The sequence below is a fragment of the Saccopteryx bilineata genome, chromosome 6 (assembly GCF_036850765.1).
Source record: "Saccopteryx bilineata isolate mSacBil1 chromosome 6, mSacBil1_pri_phased_curated, whole genome shotgun sequence".
In the NCBI taxonomy this organism is placed as follows: Eukaryota; Metazoa; Chordata; class Mammalia; order Chiroptera; family Emballonuridae; genus Saccopteryx; species Saccopteryx bilineata.
The window spans coordinates 189,046,416-189,062,094 of NC_089495.1; the positions used below are offsets into that span (position 1 = coordinate 189,046,416).

The 15,679-nt window shown below is 44.8% G+C and overlaps 1 protein-coding gene across 4 annotated transcripts in view; it reads left to right on the plus strand.

The window, feature by feature from the left end:
• The window catches only part of ZNF217 (zinc finger protein 217), a 29,215-nt gene extending 13,766 nt beyond the window's left edge, over positions 1 to 15,449 (plus strand). For all 4 annotated transcript variants that reach the window (XM_066234799.1, XM_066234800.1, XM_066234797.1 and 1 more), the window contains exons 2-6: positions 1,023 to 2,781; positions 6,611 to 6,727; positions 8,039 to 9,607; positions 11,482 to 11,613; positions 13,825 to 15,449. In XM_066234799.1, the coding sequence (XP_066090896.1) occupies positions 1,395 to 2,781; positions 6,611 to 6,727; positions 8,039 to 9,607; positions 11,482 to 11,591 (3,183 nt within the window). In that variant the 5' untranslated portion in view covers positions 1,023 to 1,394 and the 3' untranslated portion in view covers positions 11,592 to 11,613; positions 13,825 to 15,449. The remainder of the gene's footprint in view (positions 1 to 1,022; positions 2,782 to 6,610; positions 6,728 to 8,038; positions 9,608 to 11,481; positions 11,614 to 13,824) is intronic.
• The last annotated feature ends 230 nt before the right edge of the window (positions 15,450 to 15,679 follow it).

Below are 15,679 nucleotides of genomic sequence, written 5' to 3' on the forward strand. Positions count from 1 at the left end.
GTTTTTTCAAAACAAAAGATTACAAGGAATATAAGAAATTTCTCTTTTATGAGTGTGAAGAAGTGTTTCCTCGTTCTCTGAGTGTGTTCTTTGAGGAAGTGGAGAGAAGGAAAGTAAAAAAATTTTTTTTTTAACGCTGCTTGTCATGGGAGTAGTTTGTATGCCTTTCTTGTTTTTTTGGGTAGAATTAACTGACTTCGGTTAAAGTAGGTGGGATTATTTTTAAAAAGTTCCTATGCTTGCCATAAAGGTGGTGGGTTTTGGCTTTAGAGGTTAATTCTTCTCCAAGAGTGAAAATTAGCTTCTAAATCAGAGCCTGCAGAGCTAAATAAAGTCATTCACGTTTCACCTCACTAATGCAGGATGTGAAAGGTGGATAAAAAAGAGGATTGATTTTTCCGAGGTTTATAGCATCCAGTGAACTGGAATTTATCACGGATCCCCATGGCCAAGATGAACAACTGATCTGAGGTGTTATGTATTTCTTGATTGGGAATTATAGGGAAGGTTCCTTTTTTTGTGTTGATTTGACGTGTAACCTCCATATGCTTGTAGGCATGCATGTTTCTTGTCTGTTAGTATGAAGCTCTGACTTAAATTTTTACCTAAAGTGCTTTCTTTGTCATCTTATTTTTACTATTCTTATAGTTTCTAGATTTGTAGAGGCTGTTTATGAGGATACAGATGTGCATTTCAGTGACATTTTAAACCTATTCAGCGGAATTTAACAGTTTCTGTCCTGAAACTTCACATTTCAGATTTAAACCATTAAACCTACCATGTTTTAAATTTCTTAATTGGATGAAATTCTAGTGATTTAATAAGTTTACTGATTGGATAAAATGAAATCATTAGATTTAATTACCAAGCATGCCTAACAGGCTGGCACTGTACTAAGTTAAAAGGGAAGCAGCTGTATTAGGTACCTTCCCAGCTATGTGGGAAAGGTCCCTATGACTCATGCACCCAGCCTTCTCTTTTCTCGGATGGTAGCTAACTGTTTCTATTTTTTCCCCCTGTAGGTTTTGGAAATCTCCTTGTCTCCAGGTTGCTGGAATTGACTTCTTGCTCAACTGAGTCACTCACTCAATGGAGACAAAGAGAACTAATGCTTTGTGCTGACTCATATTTAAATCAAAGCATCGGGGAGTCTGTCTGCCTTGTTTGTGGATAGAACCAGTGATATTCTCTGTCACTGAGCTTCTAAGACTTCTGAAGATTAAGTTAGAGGAATATATACTTTCTTTTGAACTTTTATAACAAATATTTGCTCTAGTTTTGAAACCCAGGGCTGCTGGGGGTGTGAGTGACAAGTCTTACAAGTGGCCTTATTCCAACTCTAGAAGTTCCTCAACCAGATTCTTATTTTTTACAGTCCTCAAGTGACAGGAAACATGCCCACTCAATCCCTCTTAGTGTATATGGACGGACCGGAAGTTATTGGCAATTCCCTTGGCTCCCAGATGGAGCTAGATGATGCCATGTCAATAAAAGGGCCTGCCGCTGTCCCTTTCAGAGCCACGCAGGAGAAGAGCATCATCCAGATAGAAGGCTACACGCCGATGGACTGCATGTTTTGCAGTCAGACCTTCACACACTCTGAAGACCTTAATAAACACGTCTTAATGCAGCACCGGCCCATCCTCTGTGAACCCGCAGTTCTGCGTGTGGAAGCCGAGTATCTTAGTCCTCTTGATAAAAGTCAGGTGCGAACAGAGCCTCCCAAGGACAAGAGTGGCAAAGAAAACGAAGACTTGAGCTGTGAGGTGTGTGGGCAGACGTTCAGAGTCGCCTTCGATGTGGAGATCCACATGAAAAAACACAAGGACTCTTTCACCTATGGCTGTCACGTGTGTGGACGGAGGTTCAAGGAGCCCTGGTTTCTGAAGAACCACATGCGAACACACAACGGCAAGTCGGGGGCCAAGAGCAAGCTGCAACAGGGCTTGGAGAGCCCAGCCACCATCAACGAGGTTGTCCAGGAGCAGGCTGCCGAGAGCATCTCTTCTCCTTACAAAATCTGCATGGTTTGTGGCTTCCTATTTCCAAATAAAGAAAGTCTAATTCATCACAGGAAGATGCACACCAAAGACAAGGCTTCCGGTGGCAGCAGTCCCCAAGCAGACTCTCAGCAGGTGGTGATGCCGGGCCCTGGAGACGAGTTCTTGCAGTTCCTAAACTTAAGACCCAAAGCTCACCATGAAACTGGGAAACAGCCCGCCAGATGGATACCTCAGCTCGACCCATTCACCACCTACCAGGCCTGGCAGCTGGCCACCAAGGGGAAAGTCGCCGTCTGCCGGGAGGTGAAGGAGCAGCCTGGGCAGGAAGGCAGCACTGACAACGACGATTCGGACAAAGAAGAGCTTGGAGAAATCTGGAATGTGAGTAAAAGCCATCCTGAAAGTTCTGGAAGGTCCAGAGCAAATAAGAGTGGTTGTGCAGGCCTTTCACAAGATAAGGAGAAGCCTAGACATGCCAGCGGTGAAGTGCCTTCCGGGGATGCGGACCCCAAGCTGTCCACTAACAAAGAGAAGCCCACGCATTGCTTCGAGTGTGGCAAGGCTTTCAGAACCTACCACCAGCTGGTCCTGCACTCGCGAGTCCACAAGAAGGACCGGAGGATGGATGCTGAGTCCCCAACCATGTCTGTGGACGGAAGGCAGCCGAGGATGTGTTCTCCAGACCTAACCAGTACCCTGGACGAAAATGGAGCCATCGATCGAGAAGGTGGTTCTGAAGATGGATCTGAGGACGGACTTCCCGAAGGGCTCCATTTGGGTAAGGCCTTCTGCAGGACATGGGCAGCTTATAGGGTTCAGGGGCTTTGAGTCCGGGCTGTTTGGGTACCACTGTATCATAAGTCACTTAATCCTTTGTGGGTTTTGTTAAAAGGCCTACCTATCAAAGTTTCTTCCTGCTCTGAAAAGTCTGTGATTTTATGTTTTGCTAACAAAGGACACACATTAGTTTAACTTGTTCATCAGCCTAAAGCAGTGTTTCCTAATTGGAGTGATTTTGCCCCAGAGGATGCCTGACAGAGTTTGGAGACATTTTTGGTTGTCATAATTGCATGGGGATGTGTGCTGCTGGCAACCAGTGGATGGAGGCCACAGATGCAGCTAAATATCCTGCAATACACAGGACCCCCTACAGCAGAGAAAGATCTGGCCCCGAATGTCACTAGCACCAGGATTGAGGTGCTGGTTGTCGCTTAAGTTGTTTTGGCATTCTTGATCTTTTCTGTGATAATAAGTTATTCTTATATGCAGTAAACTTGCCTATCTGTCTAGGCCCAGATCTTACATGTTTATTGCAAGTGGATTTCCAGTGGTGACAAAAGGTGCTAGGAATGATGGTTAACTGGAGCAAGAACACTGCTGTTAGGGACACCATTTGGTGTTGCCTGGTAAACTGTCCTTTATGTCTGGGCCTAGTGTTCATTAACAGCTCAGAAACTAAATATGAAGAATACAGCGAATGTGAACACACCACAGATGTTTTTAAGAAATCTCATTTGCTTGGTCAAATTTTTAATGTGCTAATGACATTTCTGGGAAACAGAAGCTGCTGTTGAAGGCTGGTTGACATTGTTTCTGGAGTCCCACTGGGCATTATTCAAGGCAAAGGACTCTACATGTGGAAAGTCCTGCCCACCTTCACTTCATCCATTTGATCATACTGTTTGAATAAAGGATTCTGCTGTTTGAAAAGAGTTAAAAATTCCAAGTGGAAGATGAGAACTTGAGTTAGTTTTAGGGAAACATTGTGATTTAGAGAAGTGTTTTTCAGTTGAGGGCCTTTTGTTGTGACTTGACTGTGTGGATGCCTCTGAGAGCTCTGTGTGAGACCCAGGATGAGTTTGACCAGATAGTACATTGGACTCTCCATCCTTTTTAAGCCCTGCCCTGTTCTTTTTCTGATCAGGTGATGGATGTGAGAGCTGTGATTTTTAATATCAAATATTTAGAATGTTTTGAGTTTCCTGGGACACAGGAAACCTAGCACTTAGAGAATTGCCATCTTCAGTTTTCAGAAGTCCAGAAAACACATTATGGTGTCTTACGGACATCATAAAAAGCTTTAAACCTCTAGTCTTCTAAGTGGTTTCTTTGAGTGTCGGTACTATTCAGGGCCATGTGGTCATGAGGAAATAATTAGGCCCCAGAGATGCCCCAGTGCCCTGAAAGAAATGAAGTAGTCACGTTCTGCCAGTAGGTGGTGTGGCAGAAGAATCTGGTAGAAAACTTGGGCTCGGTCCTCAGGCAGCTAGAATACCCATAATAGCTGGGAGCGCCAAGACTTGGATTCAGTCTGGTTCTCCCACTGCATTGTTTTGTGACCGATTATCTGTTGCTTAACCTCTCTTTGCCCTGATTTCCCTGCTTTCAAAATTGGTTCATTGAAATTATACTTACCTTTGTTTCCCAAGGATAATTTCAATAGCCTATTTATAAAAAGTTTAGTCCTTTAAAGGACAGCACTGTAAAATCAAAGGTAATGCTAGAAAGAGCAGACACCAGGTATGTGTGGACATTTCATGTCCTTTCTGTTAAAACAAAGGCATTTCATAACTTTTTAGTTGTGATGCAACAGACCATAAATCCTGACACATAGTTGGAAGTAGGAAATTGCAAATAAGGTACAAGCCCAGCTACAAACTCAGCTAGTGGGTATGATTGTAGAAGGAAAGCTGGGCTTTCTGTATATAGGGAATTGTTTTTCCCAGATTTATACGGGGTGGGGGCAAAAGGAAGTTTGCAGTTGTGAGTATGCGAACAGTTTATTTTTTATTATTATTTATTAAATTATGTATTTTTCATATGAACAACTGCAAACCTACTTTTGTCACACCCTGTATTTGGAAGTCTTCTGGTCTCAATTTCTCTTATTATAATTTACTATTAACCTGGCTTTCTTTAGATTTACTTTTAAGATCAAAAAGCAAAGTAAATAATTCATTAAACTCTTTTTCTCTTTTTTTACCTTTTATAAATGGGTTTAATAATAGTTGCTTATGTGATGGTTTATTTTTTTAAGTCTTCACAGCACCTTTTTAGATCAAGGGCTGTCTCAGCCATTGTAGAATGTTTGGAGGTGTTTAGAGGTATAGAGGTGGATATGTTCTCCTTGGGGATTTAGGGGTGACAGATTGTACATTCCTGTCTTTATAGTACCTGGAGGCTCACCAAGGGGTTGCTTATAAGCTGCTTTGTATTTATTTATATTTTGTATTTTTCTGAAGTGAGAAGCAGGGAGGCAGAGAGACAGACTCCCCGCATGCACCTGACTGGGATCCATCCGGCATGCCCACTAGGGGGTGATGCTCTGCCCATCTGGGGCATTGCTCCGTTGTAATCGGAGCCATTCTTGTGCCTGAGGCGGAGGCCATGGAGCCATCCTCAGCATCTGGGCCAACTTTGCTGCAATGGAGCCTTGGCTGAGAGAGGGGAAACTAGAGGGAGAGAGAGGAGAGGGGGAGGGGTGGAGAAGCAGATGGGCGCTTCTCCTGTGTGCACGGACCAGGAATCGAACTTGGGACATCCACATGCCGGGCCAATGCTCTACCAACATCCTACCGAACAGGGCCAAAAAGCTGCTTTTTAAAATCAGTGAGCCATAAGTAATTTAGAATGAAATGTGGAAGGAGCCAGGGGCCTTTTTGTTAGAAGTAAGTTTTTCAAAGCAAGGTGACCAGTTTAGTTATGCTACATTTTAAGAGATGTCCCAACATGTCATATTGTAATGTACATAAGATGAGCTACAGTAAGAGGAAGTTTATCTAAAACTTACTCATTTTTGGGGGAAGTGGGTATTTTAACTGTAGCATATCTAATGTCTTTTGGAGGGCTGGTGTTATGTGACATGTAACTATCACAAACACCAATTAGTGTCCCTAGCGGGTCTTTACTCTGTGGCATGTAACATACACTGTCCCAAACATCCTGTTGAGATGGAAGTTTAAAGTTTGAAAGCATTGTAATATGAGGACACAGTTTGATTTATCAGATATGCTGCGGCCATGTGAATGCTGTGGACAATGCAATGTGCTTTCCAAAATGTTGCTAAATTTTGACAGACTTCCCTAGGTGTTGGCCTGTGGCAGGCCTTTATTTTCTGTGAAGATTAAGTTGTGCTTGCTACCCTCTAGTGGTAACTTGCCCAACCTTAAGATAAAAAACTTATTTTTCCCAAGTAGTTGGGAAAAGTGGCGATTTATATTGGCTCTGTTTTCTAAATGACTTACTCTTAAGAAGCTGGTTATTCCAGCCGTTGGTGTAGGTCCGGCTCCAGCTGGCCAGGTCCTACTCGGCCCAGCCATGCTTAGAAAAAGAAAGTGTCCATGCTTCTGTCTGTCGACCTTTCCTGTTACTACCACATGGAGAGCTCAGTCTTGAACAGCACCCCCCAAAGAACAAAAAAGCACAGTCGTGTTATAAAACTTGAGACAAACAACATTCGGTGTGTTTTTAGGCTTTTTGGTTTACCCCAACACTAATATAAAGGTTATTTTATGCTTTCCAAAACTTTCTATTAAGAACATTGCAGTCAACTTGCCTTATTCATGTACTTGAGCTGTCTTCTTACATATTTTTGTTTCTGCTTTAAGATAAAAATGATGATGGAGGCAAAATAAAGCATCTTACATCCTCAAGAGAATGTAGTTACTGTGGAAAGTTTTTCCGTTCAAATTATTACCTCAATATTCATCTCAGAACGCATACAGGTAAGGAATTTATTAAGATTAAAAAAACTTAATTGATTTCAGAGAGAAAGAGAGAGAGAGAGAGAGAGAGAGAGAGAGAAAGAAGACAGACAGACAGACAGCAATGTCTTCCTATGTGTGCCCTGACTGGGGACTGAACCGACAACCTTTGTGTATCCGGATGATGCTGTAACCAACCACACTGTCCGGCCAGGGCTTCTTAGATATTTTTAAAGGATGTATTAGTCAAAAGAATTAAGATACAGTGTTCTGTGTCTGATCTTTTTTTTTTTAATTGTTCAAATAATCTGGTGGGTCCTCAAAAGAGCTTAAGAATAAATGTGTAGTGTGTGAATTATAGCTGTAATTTTAATTTTTTTAGTGTGATTGTAGCAAACTATTGTTCCTGTTTTGAAGTTAATATCCTGTTTAGTTTCTGATTATCATATCTTCTTATTTTGAAACCTCTTTAATGTCTGCCACTGCTTATTTGTATTTTTATGGTGTAGAATGAAATGAGAATATATTTCGTAGTCTTTATATTCTAGAAACAGCTGTAACAGTAGTTTAGGAGCCTGCATGCACTTGAATTTTATCTCTTCTTCTTACTTGCTGTGCAGGCTTGGGCAAGTTATTTAACCTTTTTGAGCCCCCATTTTCTGAGCTGAGAAAGTGGGATGGCAATATTTACTTCCATATGGCTATTATGAGAAAATTAAAGTTTAAAGTGTTGCTTTTTTTTTTAAGGTAAAGACATGTATACACATGTTTAAATATTAAATATTCAGAATAGGAAGCTGATAAAGCAGACACTTCGTGGAGTCCTGGATGTGAGGATTAGTAGAGGAGAAAGGACAGACCCCTGTATTCCCTCTTAACTTCTTCCAGTTTCCAAAGATCTCTTATGATTCTTTTTTCCCACTGTATTTTTCTGAAGTGAGAAGCAGGAGGTAGAGACAGACTCCTGCATGTGCCTGACCGGGATCTATCCGGCATGCCCACCAGGGGGTGATGCTCTGCCCATCTGGGCTGTTGCTTCGTTGTAACTGGAGCCATTCTAGCGCCTGAGGTGGAGGCCATGGAGCCATCCTCAGCACCTGGGCAAACTTTGCTCCAATAGAGCCTTGGCTGTGGGTGGGGAAGAGAGAGACAGAGAGGAAGGAGAGGGAGAAGGGTGGAAAAGCAGATGGGCGCTTCTCCTGTGTGCCCTGACCAAGAATCAAACCTGGGACATATACACACTGGGCTGATGTTCTACCACTGAGCCAAATGGCCAGGGCCTCTTGATTCTTTTCACAAACTCTGTAATAACAGCGGCATTTTTCGTTTTAGGTGAAAAACCATACAAATGTGAATTTTGTGACTACGCTGCAGCCCAGAAGACCTCTCTGCGGTATCACTTGGAGAGACATCACAAAGATAAGCAAGTTGACGGTGCCGCCGAGGTCAAGAGCGATGGGAAACACCAGGAGTCCGAAGATGCACTACTCACTGCTGACAGTGCGCAAACCAAAAATTTGAAAAGATTTTTCGATGGTGCCAAAGATGTTAAAGGCAGCCCACCTGCCAAGCAACTTAAAGGGATGGTCCCTGCCTTCCAGAATGTTCTGGGCAGTGCTGTCCTGTCGCCAGCACACAGAGATACTCAGGATTTCAATAAAAATGCAACCGAAGACAGTGCTGATAAAACAAGCAAAATCCCTGCCCCTGTTTATTTGGACCCGTTAAAAAAGAGACCAGCTGTTGAACCTCAGGCCAGTAACCTCATCTGCAGAACAGATGGGGATGTTGCTCATTCTCACCCAGATGCCGCTGCAGTCCGTAACACCCGTAATGCCCGAAACGCCAATGTCAGCCACAAAGAGAAGAAGGCAGAGGTGGCAGCCGACGGCAGAGTCAGGCCAGTCATGGACTGTCAAGAAAAACCTTTAAACTTATCCCTCAGGGCTCATCACAGTTGCCCTGCCATTTCTTTGAGCAAGAGTTTAATTCCAAGTATTACTTGCCCATTTTGTACCTTCAAGACTTTTTATCCAGAAGTTTTAATGATGCACCAGAGACTGGAGCATAAGTACAATCCTGACATTTACAAAAACTGTAGGAACAAGTCTTGGCTTAGAAGCAGACGCACTGGCTGCCCTCCAGCTTTACTGGGAAAAGATGTGCCTCCCTTGTCCAGTTTCCCCAAGACCAAGCCCAAGCCTGCCTTCCCAGCCCAGTCCAAGACCCTGCCATCGGAAAAGGGGAAGCCAGGCCCCCCAGGGCCAGGCAAAGCCCCTCTGACCTCAGGAACGGACTCTAGCACTTTAGCCCCCAGTAACCTGAAGTCGCACAGGCCACAGCCCAGCGTTGGGGCACAGGGGGCTCCGGTGGCCAGGCAGCCGCCATCGGAGATGTTTTCTAAAAGTGGAGTTTCTGTTGCCGCTGAGAAAACGAAGAGGCTGGAGACAAAGCTCAAAGCTCCAGGGGTCACTGTGTCCCAGCCCGCACTGGGCAGTGGCACCGTTAACGGCTCGGCCGACTTCCCTGCCAAGCATGACGGTCCATGGGTGCCCCCGGGGAGAGACTATTTCTGTGGCCGGAGTGCGGGCACTGGCCCGGAGCTTGGAGAGCCACTTCCCAAACGGCCGAAAGCCGGGCCAGTGGCTCTGGACGCGGAGCAGCCTGGGCCCCACTACAGAAGGGGCCTTGACCTGCCCAAGTACCAGGTCCGCGGAATCACGTCGCTGCTGCCCCAGGAATACGCTTGCCCGCCACCAGCAGTACTGCCCCCCAAGCCGCGGTTCCTGGCTTCTGGCGAGATCGACTCTGCCAACGTGCTGACGGTGCACAAGCCCTATGGCGGGCCCGGGCCGCTCTACACGTGCGGCCCTGCGGGCCCTGCCAGCGCTGCACTGGAAGGTACTGCCCAACCCTTGCATGCCACCTGAGCCCGGGTGTCGGGGCTTGTGTGGGTGAGGGTGGCAAGGGGTCACAAAGTGGTAGGGATTGGACAGTGGGACATTCTCAGGTTTGGTCCACAAAGCTCAGCCCTCCAAGGTGCAGTCTTATTTCTGAGTGAATTTCTCTTGCTAATTTAATTTTTCTCCCTTGTGGGGGTGATAAAAAAGATGGTTGAGAGCCACTGTCTGACCCCCCTCCTTGCTCTTGAACTCTCAGGTGTCTTTTAGGCCCATGCACCTCCTGCCAACCTGGTCTCGTCTCCTTGGTACACTTGTGGTGTGCCCAGGTCTTGCTCCCAGCCCACCCTGGGATTTGAGATTGTGGTATTGTGCCCACATCTTACCAGCCCTCCTGGGCCGTCAGCTTCTGTAGAGCAGAAAGCATATCTTAGGGAACCTTGATCTTCCTGGAGCCCTCAGATGCCCCCACGAAGGGGATACAGGGCCTGGCAGTGAATACCCCATGAAGATCTCAACCTGTCAGGAGCAGACCCTGTATGGACTGTAGGTTAAACCATTTTTTGAGCAGTTTTGATGTCAGGACTTCTAGAATTACATTGCCTCTTTAGTCCTCGTGAAATACTAAGACTACTACTTCCCCATGGATGTCAGTTGTCACCTTGTATAGACGACTCTAGAGCTGTCCCTGTGGAAATGTTTGTAAAACTGGCGGCAGCATTTCATAGAGGCGTGCGGCATGTGCTCGTTCGTGCTGAGTCCTGGGGGCCAGTCCCACTCGGCCGACTGGACTACACACTGCACCTCCCTCTGGGGTGAGCCCTGCTGGTTTGTGCTGCCTCAGAGACAGACCCATTTTAAACCTCTCAGTTTGTATTAATTCCAAGTTAACAGATTTTGTGTGGTGACAACACTCCATCAAGGAGAGCTTGAGGCCCATTGACTTGGTAGAGGTAGCGAATTAAAAAAAATTGCTTTTGCCCTGGCCGGTTGGCTCAGTGGTAGAGCGTCGGCCTGGCGTGCAGAAGTCCCGGGTTCGATTCCCGGCTAGGGCACACAGGAGAAGCGCCCATCTGCTTCTCCACCCCTCCCCCTCTCCTTCCTCTCTGTCTCTCTCTTCCCCTCCCGCAGCTGAGGCTCCATTGGAGCAAAGATGGCCCGGGCACTGGGGATGGCTCCTTGGCCTCTGCCCCAGGTGCTAGAGTGGCTCTGGTCGCAACAGAGCGACGCCCCGGAGGGGCAGAGCATCACCCCCTGGTGGGCAGAGCGTCGCCCCTGGTGGGCGTGCTGGGTGGATCCCGGTCGGGCGCATGCGGGAGTCTGTCTGACTGTCTCTCCCCGTTTCCAGCTTCAGAAAAATACAAAAAAAAAAAAAAATTGCTTTTATCATTCCAGTGACTTAAAAATTATGATGAAATATTAATTTTTGTTGCCTTTTGATTAAAAGTGTCCATTGCTCCCACTCAGCACTTAAAATGGACATGAGTCAAAAACTTTGTACTTAACGAGAAAAGACCACGTTGACAGTAAAGTATTTTTTTAGTGTTTTTTTTTGTCCTCCCACAGTTTTGGTTTATGATGGATATAGATTTAAAGTATATATGCAGTCTTTTTCTTTTGGCTTTTTCAATCTGTGGCAACTCAGTACTTAGCTAATTTTAGCTTTAGTGACTCAAAATTCTGTGGTAACAGAAGTGTTCATGGCACTTGGGAACCCTGCAGCTGTAACCTGACAGCGTGTGCGCGGCCGGTGGCTCTGACCACGTTATTAAGAGTTAGGGATTTTGTGAATTGACCTTCAACAACCTGCCCACAGTTACCTAATTGGATGAACTGAATTCTAAATACCCTTTTATACTTTTTTTCCCCGATCAGGAAAAAGGCCCGTGTCATATCAACACTTATCTAGCAGCATGCTACAAAAGAGAAACTATGAGAATTTTATTGGGACTGCACATTATCGACCAAATGACAAAAAGACTTGATTTTCTATTTTGTGGAAGAAAGGTGAGTATATATAGAATGTATTGATTTTATTTAATTGAAAATAGCCATTTAGTTTATCCAATATAACATAAAGTTGCTTTTAATTTTGATTTTTTTAGGTGTTTTTAAAACTTAAGAGTGCTTAGCACAGAAACTGTAAGTTAGCAACAAAGTAAGCATTGATTTGTGCTAGGTATCAAATGTTTTATAAACAGGGCCTCATTTCAGCCTTCTTGCAGCAGGGGGCGGTAGGTCAGGCATTAGCAAATTGTGTTCTCTGCTTGTTTTAGTGAGTTTTATTGGCACCTGGCCATGACCTGTTGTCTATGGCTGCAGAATTGGGTAGTTGTGACAGGGACCGCCAGGACCTGGGAAGCTGGAAATAGGTTATCTTGTCTGCTCCTTACAGAAAAAGGTTTCTGACCCCCATGTTAGGATGTGTTTCACACACCATCACAGATGAAGAGGCCAAGACTCAGATTATGTAACTTGCCAGCATCCCACTCTGCCTGGTTTTTGTCCTAGGCCTGCCCGGCCCCAAGCCTGTGCCCAGCCCTCCATTAAGAAGAGGTTGTTCAGCCCTGGCCAGTTGGCTCAGTGGTAGAGCGGAAGTCCCGGGTTCGATTCCCGGCCAGGGCACACAGGAGAAGCGCCCATCTGCTTCTCCACCCCTCCCCCTCTCCTTCCTCTCTGTCTCTCTTTTCCCCTCCCGCAGCGAGGCTCCATTGGAGCAAGGATGGCCCGGGCGCTGGGGATGGCTCCTTGGCCTCTGCCCCAGGCGCTGGAGTGGCTTTGGTCGCATCAGAGCGACGCCCCGGAGGGGCAGAGCATCGCCCCCTGGTGGGCAGAGCGTCGCCCAGGGGCGTGCTGGGTGGATCCCGGTCGGGCTCATGCGGGAGTCTGTCTGACTGTCTCTCCCATTTCCAGCTTCAGAAAAATAAAAAGAAGAAGAGGTTGTTCAAAGCCTTTGTAAATCCTTACCTACTTGGGGAGGGGATCAGGACAGGACCAAGTAGAAGGTTTAATTTATTTTGACTTTTTGATTCATATGGCAGATGTATCTAACTAGAGAGTAACCCCAAAAGACACAAGTAGTATTCTCAGAGTTGCACACATATATTTATTCCATGTTTGTGCGAGGGTCTGATGTATACGAGGATTTAAGATTATACTAGGACTTGCTTAACAGTAATTTGAATGAAAAAATTGGGGCTCAAGAACAGATTTAGTTCTCAGATAAGCCACCACCATAGATTCCTGGAGCAGCGTCTTGACTGAGTGCCTGCTAGGTCTACATGAAAAGATACATTGGCGAGGGTTTCTTCTGTTTCCATGGGGTCACGCGTGGGGCCCATCAGCCATGTGCAGGTCTGTGTTCTCCCACTTGGATGCTGTAAGGAGAATGAGTTGAGTGAGTGAGGTGGTGTCATCACAGGAATGCGATAAACCCACTCTGCTTTGAAACAGAAAACCAGTGTACGAACCAGGAGGAGCAGATTATGACTGGCCAGTGACCTGCACTGTGCATTACAGCCAGTCAGTAACGGCAAAGGCTGCGGTCCTGGTTGTCTGCCGCTGGCCTCTCTGCTTGCATTTCCCACTACCAAGAACATCCTTCCTGCACCCAACTGGTCAAACAGCCTCTTGATGCTTCAGAACCAGCTTACGTATCATTTCTGTAAACATGCAGAGAGTCAGGGGCTTCTTCCCCATTTGTGTAGCATTTGCACGTGTGATTCAGACCCATTTCTGCCCATCTCACCTGTGTGTGACTTCCATGACCAGTGGACCTTGAGGGGAGCTTCCTTGTTCACTGCCCAGCCCAGTGCTGGGAATATCATTGGTAACTTGATAGGTGTTGGTTGAACAAATAATGTTACAAATATTTTATGCACCTTCCTTCTCATAGATGGAGGTTATCCTGTCATTTTGTTTTATTAACAACTTCATACAGTTTCCTTTCATAAGTATAAATTATAAGAGCTTCTTGGCAATTGGCTTTGCAGACTTAGTGTAACTGATCTGAATTCTGAGTCTTGGTTAAGTCATCTTCATTAGACCAGTTAGTTATCTGTTCCCATTTAAGTGGTGCAGCGTGATCGGTCTTGAGTGTCCCGTGGAGCACACAGCAGGGCTGCCGCTCTGTACTTCTGTATGTTTAGTACACGTACAGTTTTTAAAAACCAGTCTTCAGTTTTGTCTTAATCACTTTTAACCCTTTGTTTCCCTTAGGTTTTGATGGATGTGTGTACTCCCTGTGAAGTTGTTCAGCCTTTGAGAATGCGAGTGGTGAGAGCTACTGAAATAAGCTGTGATTGTACTGTACATACAAGGAACACTACAGTGCTGCAAGGTCGTTCTGGTCACTCTGGTACCAAATAGCAATAAAAACTCGTTGGAACAGTTGGGTTGTACACAGATGGGGACTGGGAATCTCTATTTTGTCCCTGAATAATATTTTTTGTTTTAGAATTGACCAAATAAGTGGGGTTTTTGCATCCTTGAGCGCTGCTGAACAGAATCATTTGGGACGGGATGGGGGACGGGGAGAAAATCTATGATGCTTGCACCTCAGGTAAAGTTGTAAATACGTTAGTTGTACCTGCTTGTTTAAATGCCCTGTGTATTTTTTCATGTATCTCATCACTTTGAGCAGATTCTGCTATTTGTGCTCTTTCATTTAAAATGTACGTTTTAAACAATTTCTTGATGATTTGTATTATGTTAAATCATCTGCTGTTGTCTTAACAATTGTTAATGGAAGTACTCTACTGACCCTCTGGGAGTATGTGCTGCATAGATTGAGGTCAGCCACTCCAAATTTGGTGTCCTTTTAGTGCCAATGTCACTGTCCACCGAGGAGCCCAGTTGTGCATGTGCAGAGCGGCTGTCCTCTGTGGATCGCCGGTGGCCGCCTGCACACAGCATGTGCTCTGTGGGGCTCCTTACCTTCCTTTCCTATCAAATGAATCATTTTCTTTGGAAAATTCAGGTTTTTGGGCATTCACCTGAATTAGCATATAAAAATATGAATGCTAAATTATACACGTGATATACAGATTTTGGTAGTTGTCCAGGAAATGAAAGTTTGGGGATAAATCTTAGATCTATATTTGGAAGTTGTGATTCTGCATTGGGGTCCACAGCGGGCATGATCAGGCATGTTGGCTCTGGACGAGAAGGGCGTTGAGCCTTCTCGTAACCAGGGAGAGGGACTGGTTTCCAGACCTCAGATGCCCCCCACTTTTGGTTTTAAAACAGCAGCGTCTTCTCAGTACACACGCAGTTTGAGTTTTAGGGAGAGGGTAGCCACTAGTTGGCTCACTGGATGTTTCAGATGTTTGTTCCCTTAATTTGTAGTCCATAGCTGAGTTTCTTCAGCAGTCCCTGGGTTTAGTAACTACAAAACATTTTATTAAGGAAACCTTCAAAAATAAATTTGCACTGTTAATGTTTCTTGTCCTAAAGGTAAAGTCCTAGAAGATTCCTGATTTTTGTTTCGTTATGCAACATGAAGCAACGTCTTAACTCCCGAGTGACAGGGAGCCCTGATTTGAGATCAGTCCGCTAGCCTTGTGATGAAGTGCTTTGTATCAGGAAAGTGTACACTATTAGCCCTATTTTCCTGTTCACAAGCTGAGCCATATGTACATAATCTAGATTTTTGTTTTCATAGTTTTGCACTTTTATAGCCTATTTTTGAAGATTAACACATTTGCAAAGATGATTGACTTGATCGTTGCCTATTCCAATGAGTGTTACAAACAGCTTACTCTGACTATAAATGTAAATCTTAAAAGGGATACATCATAATAGAGGGCTGAAATTTAAACCTGTTTAAAAAAAAAATCACCAAATCTATTTGAAAACAAGTTGGTTTGTGTTATGCTGAAATTATTCGGGTTTTCGTATTTCTCCTTTCTAACCACATTTCCGACAGCATAAAAATACCAGTTTTTTTTTCTTTTCTACAGCCCTTGTATTCCAAAATGTTATTGTTATTATTTTGTTCATCAGTATTAACTATTGGGATACTACTGGTTTTGTATTTTTCCTTTGAGCAGCAGTACATATAATGGAGGTACAA